The 19,589-nt window shown below is 37.8% G+C and overlaps 2 protein-coding genes across 2 annotated transcripts; one reads left to right on the forward strand and one right to left on the reverse strand.

Moving 5' to 3' along the window:
- The first annotated feature begins 6,093 nt into the window (after nt 1–6,093).
- On the forward strand, nt 6,094–17,165 carry gls2a (glutaminase 2a (liver, mitochondrial)). The gene is made up of 18 exons (XM_058389756.1): nt 6,094–6,457; nt 7,120–7,207; nt 8,554–8,675; nt 9,974–10,103; nt 10,202–10,281; nt 10,385–10,548; nt 11,311–11,369; nt 12,827–12,859; nt 12,952–13,010; nt 13,129–13,195; nt 13,937–13,987; nt 14,096–14,272; nt 14,380–14,511; nt 14,624–14,716; nt 14,972–15,033; nt 15,715–15,791; nt 15,872–15,935; nt 16,015–17,165. Exons 1-18 carry the CDS (start codon nt 6,267–6,269, stop codon nt 16,202–16,204), a joined length of 1,839 nt encoding a protein of 612 aa, XP_058245739.1. The 5' UTR covers nt 6,094–6,266; the 3' UTR covers nt 16,205–17,165.
- spryd4 (SPRY domain containing 4) lies at nt 17,155–19,039 on the reverse strand. The gene is made up of 2 exons (XM_058389760.1): nt 18,862–19,039; nt 17,155–18,094 (listed from the first exon to the last, which is right to left on the reverse strand). Exons 1-2 carry the CDS (start codon nt 19,001–19,003, stop codon nt 17,553–17,555), a joined length of 684 nt encoding a protein of 227 aa, XP_058245743.1. The 5' UTR covers nt 19,004–19,039; the 3' UTR covers nt 17,155–17,552.
- Between the last annotated feature and the right edge of the window lie 550 nt (nt 19,040–19,589).

Here is a 19,589-nt window from a genome sequence, read left to right on the forward strand (position 1 = left end):
ACTCTTCGGCCTTCCGCGCGCTTAGCGCCACGTCCTTAAACGTTTATTAGATTTTAATGAGTATTATATTGATCTGAAAACTTTAACAACCCCAGGGTGTCTATTTTTCTCCATCATACACACTTAAATGGGCAAAATTTGGTCACTGTGTGACTATATGACATAGATAGTAGTAGATTTCTTCTGAAGAAGTTATAGGGCAAAGATGCCCCAAATCACCATTGAACAATACTGGTCATGCTAATTATGGTTAATTAGAGCTTTTCTCGCATGCCAAGAGACATCCATAATCTGACAGCTCAGACATTTTCATTTATATGTTTCATATATATCTATTTCTGCATGGACAATGCTTTACATTTTAGTGCATAAGATTTATATCCATGAAAATCTGAATAATTTGATTATGTGGATTTGGAAATTATGTGACAGATGTTTTTGCAGATGTTTGTGCACTGTCCAGTTTGCTCATGTTTCATTTATAGTAATAATGGCTCAGTACCTCTATATAGTGTTACAGAGTGAACACTGGATGGCTTCATTTCATTCTGAATGGTTTCTTCAGGTTCTTTACAGCCTGAAGAAGCATGAAAACAAAGAGGAGAATTACGTTTAAAGAATTCCAAACTTTTTGGCATGTAATGAGGATTGCAGTCTTTCACTGTACCAGTTTTGGCAACTGAATTAGTCATGTAGTAATGCATTCAAACTAGATTTTAAAAAATAATAAGCCATAATGATTTGCCCTTTGGGGATTAGAGAACTCTTCAGTAACATTGTTAACAGCACTGTATTTTGAGGATCCTGGCACACAGCTGGATTTTGTCCTGTGAAAGCTAAATGGAGTGTGAATTCTTAATCTTGTTCATGCAAACAAAACAGTAGCTTTGCTGCCAGCTCATTTAAATACTTTTATAGCCTGGGCTACTGCTGAAGAAGGTTAAACAGAGAAGAAGTAACCCAGGCAGGATTTAGACCCACAATCCCAGCTCATAGGGTGCATTATCCTTTAGACCATGTAGGCACAGGTATTATTTTTAATGAAATCCTATATATATATATATATATATATATATATATATAGAAAGGGAGGTCAAAAGCCAAGTGACCCTCAGACAGGTCAGCATGTTTACAGCCTGACCACTAGAACAATTATAGAACCCACTGAACATTTAGAAAGTTTAGTTCTTCAGTTGGCTGGTTAGCAAATGCTACAGCACTGAACACAGATCTGATTCAGTGTTGACGTGTCTGTCTGTAACATTTGAAAATATATATATTTGAAAATATAATATATATTAGCTCTTCGTGGCGTACTCAGTTTTTCAGACTTTTCTACAGTTAATGAAAGTGGGAATGTAGGTCTGGACCCACCACTTTATGAATGAACTACTTATGTCTAGGTTTTTCCAGCTGATATTTGTAGAGTGTTTATAATCAATGAATATTTCATAAACACATGCAAATTTGCTCTGTTCTTCTGAGAGTTCCTTTTCTCTGTCCAATAACAATAAAACACAGCCATATCATCTATCATTCTGTGGGAAAGACATAGAGAACTTTGGTGCTCAAGGGATCAGGGGATCAAAATAAAGACAGCAAAAGATGGCCAGGGATGAAAAGGCCAGGAACAAGGCTATTGGAATTCCGGTCTCCGTATGAGACATCCTGTGTATGTAGATGAGCATGTGAAGTGCGAGTTTGTGTTTGCTTGTGTGTCTGTGTTTGGTTGAACTCATTAATGTGTGTCTTTATATACAGACTTACAAGAATGTGTGTGTGTGTGTGTGTCTGTGTGTGTCTCCCTGTACTGATATATCTAAATGTGTGTGTGTGTGAAGTGAGTACTGACTGTGTACTCTGTCCTACACACACACAATGCGGCTCTGTGTGAAGGCCTGAGGAATGTGAGAGTGAGCTGGGCAGTGGGGGAGCACGGAGCCACGGGTGTAGGTGGAGGGCGGGTGAGGAAAGGTAGAAGGATGGAAGGAGGAGATGAGGGTTGTGAGACCACGGCGAGGCTCCAGGGGTGTGTAGGGTGACTGGGTTTCAGGAGTGGACAACGTTGGCACAAGAACTTGGATCAGCACCAACCCACTGACCAGAGCGGTGCTTAGAAACGGCCTCCCCATACTTGGTACCCACACTCAAAGGTTAATGAACTTAGGTATATCTGTGGAGGTCTGTGAAACGAGAAATAGCCACTAGATCAGGAAAATCAAATGTCTGTAATAAAAAGTGCAATTATGATTTGTGAAATATGGTTTGTCATTAAGGTTTCATATATACAATTTAAGATAGATTATTCAAGTCTAAAAGCATACTGGCATACCGCACTGTACAAACACTATCTTTCAGGTCTATATTCAGGGTATTGACACAAGTCAACAGATTTTTCCTAGAGATATTTCTCCTCACAGCAGAACGTCTATCTAGACTATTCTAATGAATACCTTTATTGTTAATCCAATTGGATGGAACTGTACACTGTGCAAAGCTATATGGTATAAAGAGCTAAAATTAAATGTTTGCTGACATTTATTGGTGCTTTTTCATATTTGCTACTAGAGTCAATATGAATAGGAAAAGGGTAGAGACGATTAAGGTTGTTCTTTTGAATTTAATTAGATTATACTAAGCACTACATTTTGTTATTCATTCATTTTTTTGTGTTAAAACAGATATTTTCTGAACTTGCTCATCTGACTTATGAAAGCCACTGCACTGATGTAGGGTTGTGCTGAATTGAACTGTCAAAAATGTAGATTTCTTGGGATACAAAATGTCTGAATACAAAAAATAAAGTATTGCTTTAAAAAGCTATACTTTGGAATGTAAGGCCCACACAAATTCACATATACATGCTCTCACTCACACACAAACACATAATGATTACTTAGACAAAACAAAGCAAATAGTTCACTAGGACCCTGCATTCTTAGCAGCTCTTTGGCACACATTTGAGAGTGAGGGTAAGCCCTGTGACCTGCCATGAGAAACTGGCCCCACTCAGTGCTAAAACAATTTAAGAACCATAGAAGCCACATAGCCGTAGTCCTGTCAAAATGCAGTCAATATATATCTGCTTCATGAATGTATGTTGGTCATTTAGCTGTGAAACACATGCAGCATTATTACAGTCACCTGTACATCAGGTGCTCTAAATGATTAAAAAAAAGTGTACCTTTGAATTAGAATTTTTAATTGAATTAAATGTTTTCTTAATTTTTTAATGATTTAGACCTTCAATAGTCTGTGCAGGACCATAAAACCCCCCCAAAAGCCTGCGTTCTGGGAGAGATCATAGCAAGCAGGGTGAGGCAGCGGTAAGGAAGATGGAGGGAGAGCAGGGGGTTTAAGATGGCGCAGCAAGACAAAGCCAGCATTCATGGACATGGAGAAGGAATGAAAAACATTTTACATCTCAAGATGTATTGGTAGGGTATGGGATAGGTGTGGGATGTGTGCACAAGTGTGTATGAGAGGGTCTGTATGTGCCACCAGTAGTGGATATGACATAGAGGAAACGTGTGTTTGATCTGATAATAAGGAGGTGTAATGTGACCCAGGGATTTGGTTTAAAGACACTCTCCACCCAATAACTATCAGCTGGAGTGTGGAGATGAGAGGAATAACTTTAGGGTGTGAAGAACCAACATGCATTAACTAATCCTGTGTATGGGTTTGTAGACCAGTCTAGATGCCTTTGCTATCATAGGCCTTATAGAGAACTCTCAGAGTACTCAGACTCTAAATATTTTTACAGTTAGGAGGCAAAATCCTCTTCTTCTGCTTAATTAACCACACCAACTCTGGCTTTATATGAGGCCACTGATTACACTGAATAGCACAGAAAGGTCTGCACTGGTATTTTACTTTAGAGAGGTGAGGCTTATCCGCATGACTGGCTCTACCTACTGTGTGTTACTGTGATTCTACTGATCTGTCTAGGGATGTTAGTAGGTGCAGTGCGCCCCCTAAAGGGTTTATAGAATCTAAGACCATATCTGACTTGGACTTTGACAGCAGACTAAAAGAGATTCAGACAACTTTCTATGTGAAAATTATTTTGTTATTTGGGTCTAATATGAAGTACATAACAATTCTAAACGTTTCATTAATCTGGTGATTTCGTAATAAATCATAATAAGAAAGTCTACTATGATCGAAACGTTCAGTAAATGCTTCATAAAAGTTTAAGATTACTAATTAATACTCAAGGCATCAACATGCTACACCTGTGCAGTTACGGTTATGTCCACCAGGGGGCTCTCGCTGCATTAAAAAAATATAACGAGTACTCACTGTTGGGCTGACACTGCATAGGTAGCAGCATCTATTATAATTAATTCATTATTAATCATTATTAATTCATTATGATCTTGAAACATAACAGAACGCTTGAGTAGTCGCATTTTGGTCTGCAGTTTTACTTAACATAATGTCTTTGAACTGAATTCTCTAGATCTCATTAAGAGCAGTCCCTAGTGCCTCCTCCATGGCTGAGCTCCTAGGGATTTGAGCTCCAAGGGTTACCTGGTGTGGCTTTCTGAAAACATGGTGCACTCTTTCTCTACCAGCAATATTTATAGCAATATTTGTAGCACAGATGTCGAAACATTTACATCAAACATACAAAATTGTAAATAGTCATATGATAGAATAATGTTGTTGTCCTCTTAACCTATGACCTGTTTAGTAGGTCAAGGGATCTTCAGTACTCCCATTTGTAATCACAACCCTCAACATTTACACAGATGACTCTGAATGGCCTTGCAAATAGTCACAGCTACGTCATTAGTGTGTCAACACAAAAGCACCTGATGCTAGTGTGTGCAACGTGTGTGCAGTGAATTTGCACTGATTCAAGTGCTGTTTGTACATCCTAAGATATTTTTTACCTTTAGCATGTACACAATATGACCAAAAGATAATAGCCACCTGATTATCACAGCCATATGCTTTTAGAATATCCCATTCCAGATTTTGTACCATCTGTCATAATTATCTCCACTCTTCTGGGAAGGCATTCCACTAGATTTCAGAATGTGGCTGTGGGAATTTGCTCATTCAGGCACAAGCACATTAGACACATCACGCGAGTATGCTTGGTGGACAATCAGCAGTACAATTCATCCAAAAAGTCATCAGTGGAGTTGAGGTTAGGGCTCTGTTCAGATAACTCATTAACAAGGTCATACAGTGATGATGGGTGAGGAGGCCTGAGTCGCTGTTCCAAATCATCCTAAAGGTGCTCAGTGGTGTTAAGGTCATGACTCTGTGCAGAGCTTTTTGAACTCCATGTCTTTATGGAGTTCAGATGTCATGCTGGAACAGGTTGATGTTTAAAACAAATAGTTTCAGCAAAGACATCCTATATAATTTCATGCTTACAATGTTTTGGCAACAGAGAAGGCTCACATATGGGCGGATGGTCAGGAGGTCCACATACATTTGTCTATATACAAATTGTCTTTCTTTCTCTTTTTACTTAGGTATCTTCAAAACTTTACACTTAGAGGGATTCAAGGTACACCACACGCACATTCATAAGTAAAAGATTACACTAAAGGTACAAATGAGGCAGCATTTTATGGTCTCAACCCAGTGACAAGAAAAACACTTGTCACCTTAATTTCTGTGGGAAGGTTTTGTGTATATTGGTTCATTACTACAGAAAGATTCAGAGAATATCTTGAGCTAAAATATCATTGTAGTAAAACAACAGGTGGTTTTTGTTTTACAATTAATGCCTAATCAAGATAGAACCTTTTGAATGGAGATTTAATTTACCCACATGTTCTCAAGAATATTATTCACTATGTTACTGATCCAATGAATTAATATTAAATGAAAATTGTATTATTATGCTGATATTATTTGGGGGTTTTTTAGGGGTTATGTAATTAGGGTTTATTCACCCTTCGTTTACTGGTCTCCTTACACCATTTGTGTAGCAGCACTTCACTCATATCTTTCCAAGAGAGTGAGTCATCACCATTGCCAAGTTTGGGATTAGATCAGGTCTCCAAGCTCTTGGTCATTGGCCCAACAACACTGGCACTGCCACCTCCTCCCTCAACTCCACTTATAGTATGAAGTCACATGTGTCTAGATAGACTGCTGAACTGTATCTTACAGTTGACAACACTGAGTTGACTGATCGGTGTGTGGAAAGTGCTAGAAAAGAAAAGCAACCTGTGGACACTGTCCGTTATATTTACTCTAGTGGCCTCTTGTTGTTCGTCGACTTCCTCAGACTGATCATGCTCTGTCTAAAGCATGTAGGAGCGATCAGCGCTGGTATTTCGCTCATTAGACAAGCCGGGAAACTGGACAACGGAAATGGACGCTTGTTCCGAAAAAGCTTGATTCGGCTGATGCGCACGAGCGCAGCACTCGCTCAACACCCACGTCATCAGCACGTGATCCTGGACACGGAGACAGAGATGGACGGGTAATAAGTGCCGTGTCCCATATGTTATTTCCAAATAGTACACTTACATAATATACGCTGGTAATGTAGTATATGGTTTCAGTAAGCAATCTTAGGAGATGCCGTGCACTTGATTTTTTATCCATGTTGTTGTTTATGGAGTCATGCAATTAGTTAATTTAATCACTGAGTTAATTATGATAAACAGTTGAGCACAAAATCTACTTTATAACCACGAGACATTTGGAGTGTCAGGTTTCCCAGCTGTTCCTTCATGATCACAATTTGTTTTCTAAAGAAAATGGTGGCTCAAATGGTGTAAATTATGTTACTTGTGATATCATTGCTATTATAATATGTGCCATCTCTGCCCACGTGCATACAGTATATTCTGAACAGCTTGAACAGCTGCAATATTTATTCACCTGTGTCACACTAACCTGCACTAATCTCCCGAGCATATCTCTTGTATTTGTGCCAGATGTTTGGTATTTCTTTGCCCATCTTCTAGAAATGCCATCTAAGTCTTTTAGATGGTGGGCAAATAATACATTATAAATATTATTATAATTATACTATTATAACATATTGCCTTTCAATTCCTACTGTTAAAAATCAGTTCGGATAGGAGAGCTTGATCTGTGTCATATAATGGGCTTCACAATTGTTGTGATTTGTGTTAGTAAGGGTGCAGGGACAGGCCTGGAGGACCTCCTGTTTTACACGATTACTCAAGGAGAGGAGAAAATCTCCGTGGGACACTTCATCAGTGTAAGTGACACTAGTATTGTTAATGAGACTATGAGAAATAATGACTCATTCTTTTTTTACTGCAAGTACTACAACCAAATGAGCGTGAGGTTAAAGGTGAGAGAACACACTGTTCGTACATATGAGAATGCAAACACATATGCACACACACACACAAACAGTTAAATGTATTTTTTATAAAACTGGCACGAAGTGTTAAAATGTTATATAATTCATGTGGAAATTCAAAACCATAAATTATTATAAATAACATTATACAACACCTGATTTTGAATGTGTAGCTGTATTCATATAGTAATTGTAGATTGGGGAGTTATTTTTTAGGAGTTTTATTTATTAGGAGAGAGTACTTACACTGATCAGGCATAACATTATGACCACCTGTCTAACATTGTGTTTGGTCCCCCTTTTGCTGCCAAAACAGCCATTGGGGCACGGACTCCACTAGATCCCTGAAGGCATGCTGTGGTATCTGGCACCAAGATGTTAGCAGCAGATCCTTTAAGTTCTGTAAGTTTCCCATGGAGTCCCCACCTTGCAACTTACAGGACTTAAAGAACCTACAGGACTTACAGGATACTTTTGATAGATACTGACCACTGCAGACCGGGAACACCCCACAAGAACTGCAGTTTTGGCGATGCTCTGATCCAATCGTCTACCCATCACAATTTGGCCCTTGTGAAACTCGCTCAAATCCTTACACTCGCCCATTTTTCCTGCTTCTAACACATCAACTTTGAGGACAAAATGTTCACTGACTGCCTAATATTTCCCACCCAGATCATCAGTGTTATTCACTTCACCTGTCAGTGGTCATAATTTTATGTCTGATCTGTGTATATAAGAATTATATATTCTTTTATGGACGATTATCAGGCCAAGAGAGAGAATCATGTTTACATTTGATTCACATGGCAGACAGTTGTATATAATTTGTTTTATAAATATAGGTAGCAAGGTTATTACATTCTGCTAGGGGTTTCACATTCATAAACACAAAGTTGCAGCTTTTGGAGGTTGTAGTTTTAGGTCTATATTTAGGACACTGTATGTGTGTCCTAAATATACACACACGTGTGTGTACATGTGTGTGAATATCCTATGACAGACGTGCTCTGTGTTGCCAAACAACATTATGAGTGAACAGTAGTGCGCTTTAATCCACAAGAGACTTGTGGAAAAGTCTTATAAACAAATATCTTTTTTGGAAGAAACCAGAAATCCAAGCTAATATTTAACTGTCAGTAACAAATCTATAATATCTAAGTGATAACTGGTTTCTCTATTCTGCATGTACATTTTTTATTCATGAGGAGTGGTTTTTGGGTGGCTGTGTTTCTCAGGAACTGGAGCGCACAGGATTACTGACTTCTGACCCTCGACTGAGGGACTGCATGCAGCAGCTCCATCATGCAATGCATGTGTCTACTGGGACAGCAATGATGGACCAAGAGCTCTTTAGGAAGTAAGCCTGTGTGTGTGTGTGTGTGTGTGTGTGAGTGTGTGTGTGTGTGTGTGTACATACAGGACTGTAGCTAGATCTTGTGGAATTTAGAGGAATTTCTTTCGCATAGCAGTCAGTCATCAAATCCAGCATAGCACAGAAATAAAAGTGACAGCTTTTAAACTTGTTAAAGGTATAAAAAGCCATCAACAGTGCTTTCAGTTGTGGTCCACTAGTACCTGATGATGATGATGATGATGATTGAGCTTTATTAGTACATGTACTATTAGTTAAATAATTTATTATGAGGCTATTTTTTACAACATGTTGTAAAAAGAAGTTGGAAAAACTGTACACACTGTACCACAAAACTGCTAGTGTTGTCTAAATTTCTACAGCAGCAGCTCTGATAGTAGTTCTGGCTATAAGGCAAATCACAGTTGTATATTAATGCACTCATTCAAATCTTTTCTTTAGTGTAGGCTAATTCATTAGGGACACTACACATTTTGTCACGGTCGAAAGTAATGGAACAACAAGGACAGTTCTATTGTTTTTCTATATGCTGAAGACATTTGGGTTTGAGATCAGAAGTAGGAATATGAGATGATGAATCAAAATTTCAGCTTTAATTTCCTGATATTTACACTGGATAAAAAAAAGGGTTTTTATTTAACAGTGTGTTTCAAACATGTGGCATGAGAGTATTGCAAGTAAGTGTGTATATGTTTAACTAAATATATGAAAGGAAATATTTTATCTAACTTATAAAGTCTGTTAATACCACATGTACTAATGAGTATTACAGTATTACATATACTCTCTTAAGTATTACACAGAGAGGAAGACACACAGGTGCAAACAAACACATACGTGCCCTAACACAAGTAAATAGAAAGCATCATCTGACTTGGTGAGGACACATGTAGCAGCAAACACTGAGTGACCTGTTGTTTGTGTGCATATATGCGTGTGAGTGTGTGTGTGTGTGCATGTGTGTGCTTGCATAATGAGTGATAGCTGAGGTATGTTAAACTATAACAAGAAGCTTGTTCTATGCCATACCAATGCGTCATTTCTCTAATGATTTACAGTAAGCAGTGTATAACAAACACATGGTCTTTTACATTTTGCCATCGGATCTCATCATTGTTTTTCTTAACACCTTAAACTCCAAGAAAATATATGCTTTTCTCTATTACTTTTACTTTATTTACTAAATGATCATTGTTTATGTAAAACATTTTTGCCACAAAAAGATCTGTCAGTTTGTCCATGTCTGTCTGCATTTAAACATATATTTATGTATTTCGTTGTAGATGTGCTGGGAGCAATATTGTCTTGCTCACTCAAGCCTTCCAGAAGAAGTTCATCATCCCAGATTTCATGACATTTGCATCCAATATAAACCAACTGTACTATAATGCACAAACTGAGCAAGGCGGCCAAGTGAGTTCTACACACACACACACACACACACACAAATAATCACTGGTTCTTCTCCAGTACCTACAGTAACCTTGTCATGGCTGTGTGTGTATGTACAGGTAGCCAACTACATTCCTCAACTTGCTAAATTTAGCCCTGATCTTTGGGGTGTGTCTTTGTGCACTGTTGATGGTCAGAGGTGAGAAAATATCTAAATTGCTCTCCACAGAGTTGTTGCTGTGTCTGTTTTAGACTTTCACTGTATCTCTCTCTCTCCCTCTCTCTCCCTCTCTCTTCTTCAGGCACTCTGTAGGAGACACAAGGGAACCGTTCTGTTTGCAGTCGTGCATAAAGCCGCTTGAGTACGCTATGGCCGTCAATGAATTTGGGACTGAGCATGTGCATACATATGTGGGAAAAGAGCCCAGTGGCGTCAAATTTAACAAATTAAGTCTAAATGAGGACGGTGAGTTTGTATGTAACCTAAAAGTTAATGAAGTCTTAATGAAAAGGATTTTCAAAACAATCAACCAGTCAATAAAAATGAAAAAATGCAATAATTTGATGGCTTTATGATACACATTATAATGTTTCAAATAATTTATCAAATGATATATTGTATTATATTGTATTAAGTAAATATAACAGATTAATATAAAAATAAAAAAACACCTACAGTTATTATTATTATTATTATTATTATTATTATTATTATTATTATTATTATTACTCATATGGAGCAAACAATAGATATTTTAGTGTTTTTAAACAATTTATGAAGCAATGCAAGTATTTTGTCTAGTAGTAATATTACATAGTCATTATATTGTATGACAAATGTATCTTTGACCCACTGTTTTCATAACTGATGATAATTTACATATATGTATATCCCTTTAAATTTTGTAAGACCTTTAAATATGAACACAAAACATTTTACTATACATGAAAATCTAAATAATTATTGAGAAATAATGAGAAAAGTGGAAGTAAACTTAAACACAGGTTACAAACATTTTCAATGGTAGTATAGTACATATTATTGCAAAGTAGTACAGCATTTACAATTTATTACTTTTCCAGATTCTGTTATTCAAAGGGACTGTGACTTTTAAGGTTCTCAATATTTTTTTAACACTTAGACTCTTAAGCCCCAGTGACCTAATCCACCTTGTCTTCTGCAACTGTACTAAATTGTAGTAATGTTGTTGTTGTTTTTTTCTTTTAGAAAAGCCTCATAACCCAATGGTTAATGCAGGGGCCATAGTGATCAGCTCACTTATAAAGGTATAAATATTCCTATTCACAATCTTTACACTAATATATTTCCTACATACATCGGCAGTTTACATTTGACTCCCACTGCAGCACCATAGTGGTCAGCGGATCAATCCAATGACATAGTTTAATGGTGAGGACAGGTTTTGTTTACAGTCTCTGTTAGAACAGATGATGAGGTGTGGGTGAGCTGGAGGTTGTCTCGCCCCTGCTATAATAAGTGTTAGTTAATGGGGGTTGGTAAGAGGTGTGTCAAAATGGGTGTGCCATAGAACAGCTGCTAAAAAGAATGAGAGAGAGAGAGAGAGAGAGAGAGAGAGACTATTTCACCAAAGTGCCACTACTCTGATCCTATAAGGCAATGCAAGTGTACAAGTGAGAAAGTTTGTTGGAGATGTCCAAACTGAACTGCCTAAAAAGGCTTTTGAGGGAGAAGAGCAGCAGACATGTGGGTGTATTTTTAAGGCAGAGACATTCAATAGTCAGACTGCACCGCCCTAACCTTTCCCTACAGTGCATGTCATCCCCCGCTGGACTTCATGGAAGACCGAATCTTAACCTCAGTTTTTATGACCCAACTATAAAGAGGAAAAACAGAACTGAAGTGGTGTGTTACAACAGCTGACACACAGAAAGAGTGTCTCCTTCTGTCTCAGCTGATAGCCAGAAAACCGATAATGGTCTCTGAAGGTTCAGATGGCTGTCAAGACTGAAACAGTGATTTATGGGTTGTGGTGCCAATGGTGATAGTGTTTCTTCAAAGACTTCCTTCAGCCTAGTAATCTAGCAATACTTGTGCACACTGCCATCCTGTGTCAAAATATTATATAGCACACTAAGAATATAAGCTAAAAACATTCCCAGGGCTTAAACTGATCCATCTCAAATAGAACGTTTCTAATGACGTGATAGTTTGACTAGATGAAGCTTATCTGATGTTTTATTAACTGGACAAATTTTAGTAGTAAATTTAAGTTACGAGATTAAGAGACTTTCTCCCAAGCAATCCCATGTAATTGTGGTTAGTGATCTCAGAATATATCCACATGAACATACACAAACATTTAATCAAACCAACCTCCCAGTTATTGTACCACATTCTACATATACCATTTGTATGTGATTTGATTTATTTTTTGCACAATTATACCACTGACTATAGTGTTCCTGCTTTTTTTTTAATTAACCCATGCTGTCTTTATAATTTGAAAATATATAAAATTAAAAAATTATAAAATTGCATCATGCACAATCATTCCTATTATTATTTTATTATTTCTATTACATATTATCTAGTTATATAGCAACAGTGATGTTTATAATATGACTATGTATTCTTTTAATTTTAACTTATTTATTTATTTTCTTAATCTTGAGTTTTTACTGTTAATCAAATGTGACTAAAAACTATTTTCATTGTGCAATTGTACACATATGACAGTATTTTTCTCTGTCTTTTGCTTCAGCCTGGCTTCAGGAAGGCAGACAAATTTGATTACGTAAGTCAAATAGTCTCAGAATTCTAATGCAATTGATATGCACTACCTTTTTTTAATCACTGATTCTTTATTCTTTATTGTTGATCCCACAGATGATGGAATATATGAAGAGAATGGCAGGTGGAGAGTATGTAGGTTTCAGTAATGCCACGTAAGTCGCCTTACTCTAACACTTTCCTGCTTCATTAATCATGGGCATGTATTATATATTTGTAGCAATGCACATAGGTTTTCACAATCAGTTTATTATAGTGACTTTTTATCCATAGGTTTCAGTCCGAAAAAGAGACGGGAGATAGAAACTTTGCAATCAGTTATTATCTAAAGGAGAAAAAAGTTAGTATCATTCATTTATTTCTAAAAAAATAAGTGTTATTTTTTTCTAACCTAACCTTTATCCACCACAATCTGTAACTTTTGTACAATTACCCTGAATAATAATTCAGCACATATCTAAAAATGTAATCACTACTAGTCAACAATATTTGGTTTAATATAAGGCAGGCATGTTAATATGTCTTGCCAAAGCTGTTTGTATGTATTGTAACCAGCCTTCCAACACTGTAGCAATACATTTATTCATTTATCATAAGGAACAACTTTATTCTAGTTAAGGTGGTAGTAGATCCAGACCGTATATACCAGGAACACTGCCGTGAGGCAGGAGTACACCATGAGTGCAAAACTCCATTTCAGTGCACAATGCACACACACATTCACACACACTAATCCCTACAGGCAACTTTAGTGTAGCCAGTTCACATCCATGCATGCTTTTTTGGAGGTGGCAGGAAAGCTGAGAACCTGGAGGAAACACAAGAGGACCTAGAACATGAAAGAACTACTTTTTATCTAATGAACAGAACTACTTTTCATCTAATGACTGTCACAACACAGGTTTCTGTTCATTTTTAGTATGAGGAAATGTGTTCAAATTCTTGTCGATGGCAACTGTACATGTGCTACACATGTGCACACGTGCATTTGTGTTACAAAATGTAGGAATATTCATATAATAGTTTTAAATATATCCATATTTTGTACCCACTGACTTTCTTAATTTTGTGTGCTCTATAGTGTTTCCCTAACAGTTCAGACATGGTATCAGCTCTCGATTTCTACTTTCAGGTAATAAATCTTTTTTTTTTTTTTTTTTTTACATAAAGTACATACAAAGAACAATGAACAAATATACTTTTTACTGTTATTAATGTTTGCCCTTCTGTCTTGTACCAGCTGTGTTCCATCGAGGTTACTTGCGAGTCAGGGAGTGTCATGGCCGCCACTCTAGCTAACGGAGGAATCTGTCCAATCACAGGCGAGCGTGTACTGAGTGCAGAGGCTGTGAGAAACACTCTCTGTCTCATGCACTCCTGTGGCATGAACGACTTCTCGGGCCAGTTTGCTTTCCATGTGAGTCTTCCACATAAGCACAAACATGGTCTAAATGTGAAATGTTTACCTTGCAGATTTCTTCTGAAAGACCTTTTTGTTAATGGTCAGACATTTCTCTTCACAAGGTGGGCTTGCCGGCTAAGTCAGGAGTGTCTGGTGCTGTGCTTTTGGTCGTTCCTAATGTCATGGGAGTGATGTGCTGGTCCCCACCGATTGATCGTGTGGGTAACAGTGTACGAAGCGTGCACTTCTGTCAGGTACAGACTTATAGTTATATATTTATATATATACACACACACACACACCAATACACTACTGACTAACCTTAACTGTATAACTGTATACTGTGTTTCTGGTGCTGTTTCTCAGGAGCTGGTTTCTCTTTTTAACTTCCATAATTATGACAACCTAAGACATTTTGCCAAGAAACTGGATCCTCGCAGGCAGTCTGGCCATGAGAGGGTGAGACACACTGAGCTGTCTCTCATAGATTCTCATTACTTTCAGTATATTAAAGCATTTTTTCTCAAATATGAGCTTTCAAGCACCCTATGGAACTATAGTTTAATATTAAGTATGGTTGGAATATTTTCTGCAATTGCAATTGCCTCCCATCTTGACTATATTCCCCCTGTTCCTGGGATAGACTTTGGAAGTGGCTAGTCAAGATGAATGCATGAATGAAATAGTTTGAGTATATACTCTGTGTTTTTACAGAACAAGGCTGTAATTGAGCTGATGTTTGCAGCATACAGTGGAGATGTGTCAGCACTCAGGAGGTAAAAAAAAAAAAAATTCCTGGGCTGGAAATTTCAAACACTAAACTTAAAAAGCTGGTTCTTTTTTGGATTTCAGTGGCACTAAAGATTTCCCACTGAAAACATTTAGGCTGAAAGGAATACTCCAGAGTTTAGTCACCCTGATCTAGATTATCATGCCATTACCATGGTCTTTTTGATCCTGAGGAAAAAAATCATTTACTAAAATGAGTAGATAAAAGTGCTTTTTGTTATTTTAATTGAGTTTTGTCAATAAGCTTTAAATTCTGTACTACAGATTTAATAAAGGTCTCAGGACCAAAGTTTTTTTTTTTTTTTTTGCAAAACCATGTAGTTTTTCCAACAGTTAGTGCTATACTAACTTTCCTAAACTTGTGGGCCTCTGAATAAATAATCTCTAAAAGGATCAATTATACACATCGTGTGCTTAATTTATAAATATGTTTGACCGAAGAATCCATAAAAGCTCCCCATTAAAATACATGCTTTATATAAATGTTCATTGAATGCTACACTACTCCCTTAGACTTAGAAAAGAGGGATTCTGTTCAAGTCATAGTACAATGTGCATGTCTGTGGGAATCACACTTACACTACAAATATGCAGATGTATATATTTGTTTTTTGTTTATTTGTTCCCTTATGTTGCCAGTGGCAATGATTATCATGTAATGTCCGCAGGTTTGCTCTGTCAGCAGTGGATATGGAGTTGAGGGATTATGATTCTCGGTCAGCTCTGCATATAGCTGCAGCTGAAGGTAAACAACTCCCACACTCACATACTCATCTAGTGATTTTTAATGTATAACGGTGCATTCAGTGACAGGTTGTCTTTCAGGTCACCTGGAAGCTGTTAAGTTCTTAACAGGGACCTGCAGAGTGAATCCTCATGTTAAGGACAGGTAAAAATTTCACACCTTCCTTTGAATACCTCTGATCTTCTTACTCATATTTAAAAATGACTGTGCATCTGTTGCTCAGGTGGGGAAACACACCACTGGATGATGCTATACAGTTCGGACAGGACAGCGTGGTTGAAGTGTTAAAGGAATATCATTGTATTTACTCCCACACCCTGATGCCTGAGGAGATCAGTACACAAGCCCACAGTGAGACAGCCCTGGATGCAGATGATCTGGGGAATGTGGAGGCTCTGGAGAGGTTTGTTTGATAGAGGACACCAGTGTTTTAATGAAAATGCATTCCTGAGAGGAATATAGTAAGATGATACATTAGGAGTATGCCATTTAGATGAAAGGTTTTAGAACAGGTGTGCTGTTGATACTGATGTACTGTTTAGTCTCAGGAGTCTAGATCAATGCAGATGAACACAGCTATTAATCAAGGCATTAGGCTACATCTGTAAGTCGTGTGGAATCCTTAGTATTTTCCTCTGTTCCAATAGTCAACAGGCCTGAGTAATGTTATAAGACACCAGGAAATGGTTAGAACATTGCATAGGTGTGATGGGAGTAATACAGTGGCCCTCAAATCTTTGGAACTATTCACACATTTGAAAGCAAACGTCAACAGAATTGCTTTGCTACTGTAAATATTCAGCTTCTTAAAGGTTTGATTTCAACGATAAACATTTTAGCACTTAATTTAAAGTAAAACATCTGCCATAAATCCATAATGTAACTCTTTACATATGATATGTACACTAACGTGCTTTCAAAGCATGCAGGGTTTGTACATTTGTTTGTAAATACATATGTGCATATTTTTGTGTATATTTAGTAATACAGCAAGGTTGTAATTATATTTGAAAAATATATATTCCCTCGTATTTATTACCTAAAGCACTGTATGTAGGGTGTTAAGAATCTCAGCGAAGAACATGCTGTTTGACTTGACATTTTGACTCTTCTTCTCTTCTATTCTCTTCGTGAATTCTTAACAGTGCTGCATTGTTTGTACCTGACTATTATACATTCAGCATCATGAAAGTGATTGATTTATTATCATCTGAATGCTTAAAAAATATAAAATCACATTCTGATTGACCGAACCATTTGAAGGCAAAAGTTTCTACTCTTTACAGTAACAAGAAGTAATCGAGTTTTTGTTGTAATGCATGTATTTTGCTGTCGCCCAAACGAAATATAAAATAAAGATAAGTTACTGCTAAACAGTCTCTTTTATTGAACACATACATATGAAAATGCACACAGAGATTGCATGTATAAAGACAAGGCATGCACACTGCCATATATTTATCTTCAGGAATCAGTAGAAGACATAACAGATTTATTGAACCCATCATATAACAGCATATAAATGTTGATACATGTTACATGTATTATTAATGTTTTAAATAATGTTTCATTTATATGCACAGTCCCATGGCTCATCAACATTTTATCCCAACATGGTTTATGCAGTGATTTAACTAAACATTCTGCTTAGTATCTCAGCTAATATTCCAGGGACACAATGTACTGCTTTTCACTTGGGACTCATACACTGCTTATTGCTTTTCTAATCCAAAAAAAGTTTAAAGGAAGCATGTGTGAACTCTATTTAAGCTCTGATGGCACCTCCAACCCAGAGTGTGTGAGTATTTCACCATCCCACAGTGCAAAAGCTGGGCAGATCGGCGAGGGGAAATGAGTCTTTAGCGAGTGCACCACTTTTGAAATCTGGGGATCTACTAAACTGAGCTTGCCAGCCTCAAAGTCCAAGAGCAGGCCCACTCGATCTGGCTTCCCCACCAGCGACACAGGCACCTGCTTGTTGGTGGTCATGGCATACCACTTACTGTGCATGTAGGAGAAGACCCATGAGGAGGAGTTTGTGCCTATGCACTCATCACGAGACATAGACGCTTCTGCAACACCAATGCGAAACTCCTGTGACTTTTTAACCGTGACTTCCCAGTAGTGACATCCAGAGTCGACACGACTGTCAGCAAAGACGACGGCCCAGTCCCGAAATCGCAGAGGGGAATCCTGGACATGACTTGGGTCTAGACCCAGCATTCGGTAAATCACACCAGTGTCTTTCTTGAAGAGATCGAGGCTGCTGTGGGCTGTACGTTCATCCAGTTTGAACTGCAACTCTGACACACAAATAAAAAGAAACAGGGATAGACAGACAATTTCAGATTCACAGTAGACCTCCACAAAGGACCGGTATGGATACAGGTTTTCTTTCCAATCAAGCAGGAACCACACCTGATTCCACCTGTTTAATTAGTTTATCTTGGCTTTCAAAAGATCTGTGGTGTGGCTTTGACTTAGTTGGAATGAACACACACAGGCCCTTTGTGGTTAAGACTGAACACCACTGAACTGGTAGAGGAAAGAGCTGGAATCCAAAACTGCTCCATGCACATGTATGGTCTCTTAGATATTAATTATTATTCACACAGGCCTTTTGAATTACACTATTGTGGTACAGTTTTAAATAAGTGTCTCGTGGACACCAGGCAAAATGCAGCCAACCAATACATGAAGAAAAGGTCAAAACACTGGGTCCTGCCTCGCTTCGCTTCGCTTGACCTTCAGCAAGAACTGATCTCATTGTCATTTGTTTGGGATGACAAGTCTCCTATTTAGGTCAGTCTGGTGTGCTCCCTGTTACAGATTTCTATCTGTTTATTTAACAGAGACGATCATGTTCAACACTGCTTATTAAGCAGCCGAATCCAGACAAGGGCGTCTACTGCTGACATGGGCGGCAAAGAAAATGAAGAGAATTAATGCATTTATTAAAATGACATTTACCAAGTGATCATTATGACCCGATGCCTGGACTGCGCACCACTGACCTCTCTGTGTACTTATTTATTTACAAATCATGACAAACCATATTTACTGTACTCACGATTTCTTTGACTGACGGCAACATAACATCTGCAAGTAAGCGGAACTGTAGGCTGTTTGTTAATGAGCAAGACGGCATCTGCGAATCGGCCAAAGCGACCGCACAAAAACAAACGCGATGATAACGCCATCTTGGTCCACATGGTCCATGAGCTTCCTCTCCTTCACAGTTCTTCAACCCAGTCCCAGGAGCAGTGTTACGCGCTGCTGCCACCTAACGGACAGTCGAAGTACTACACGTGGTATGAGTTTATTATTTTATTTCATAGTTGTACCGTAGGGGGAAATGTTTGCGCCGGTAACTGAAAATTAATTCCAAACGCATTTATTTTATGAACATTATTTACATGTGTTCAGTAATATTTGTCTGTTTAAGAATAGAGCTTTGTATTCCAGAACATTCCAGGACACTTAAGGTCCAAGTTACCATTGTTTAAATAAATACACTATGTTGCCAAAAGTTTTGGGACACCCCTCCAAATCATTGAATTTGTTTTTCAGGGCTTGGGCTTGACCCCTTAGTTCCAGTGAAAGGAACTCTTAATGCTTCAGTATAAGAAGACATTTTGGACAATTTCATGCTCCCAACTTTGTGGGAACAGTTTGGTGATGACCCCTTTCTGTTCCAACATGACTGTACACCATGTGGACAAAGCAAGGCCCATAAAGACATGGATGAGCGAGTTTGGTGTCGAGGAACTTGGAATAATTTGGAGGGGTGTCCGAAAA

The sequence above is a fragment of the Hemibagrus wyckioides genome, linkage group LG05 (assembly GCF_019097595.1).
Source record: "Hemibagrus wyckioides isolate EC202008001 linkage group LG05, SWU_Hwy_1.0, whole genome shotgun sequence".
In the NCBI taxonomy this organism is placed as follows: Eukaryota; Metazoa; Chordata; class Actinopteri; order Siluriformes; family Bagridae; genus Hemibagrus; species Hemibagrus wyckioides.

Excerpts from the sequence above, each read along its gene's own strand:
- gls2a (XM_058389756.1), top strand. The coding sequence starts at position 6,267 with ATGCTCTGTCTAAAGCATGTAGGAGCGATCAGCGCTGGTATTTCGCTC. Across the intron at positions 12,860-12,951 it reads AGGCAGACAAATTTGATTAC|ATGATGGAATATATGAAGAG; the intron begins GTAAGTCAAATA and ends TTGATCCCACAG. Across the intron at positions 13,988-14,095 it reads CTCTCGATTTCTACTTTCAG|CTGTGTTCCATCGAGGTTAC; the intron begins GTAATAAATCTT and ends GTCTTGTACCAG.
- spryd4 (XM_058389760.1), bottom strand. The coding sequence starts at position 19,003 with ATGTGGACCAAGATGGCGTTATCATCGCGTTTGTTTTTGTGCGGTCGC. Across the intron at positions 18,095-18,861 it reads TGCCGTCAGTCAAAGAAATC|AGTTGCAGTTCAAACTGGAT; the intron begins GTGAGTACAGTA and ends TTTGTGTGTCAG.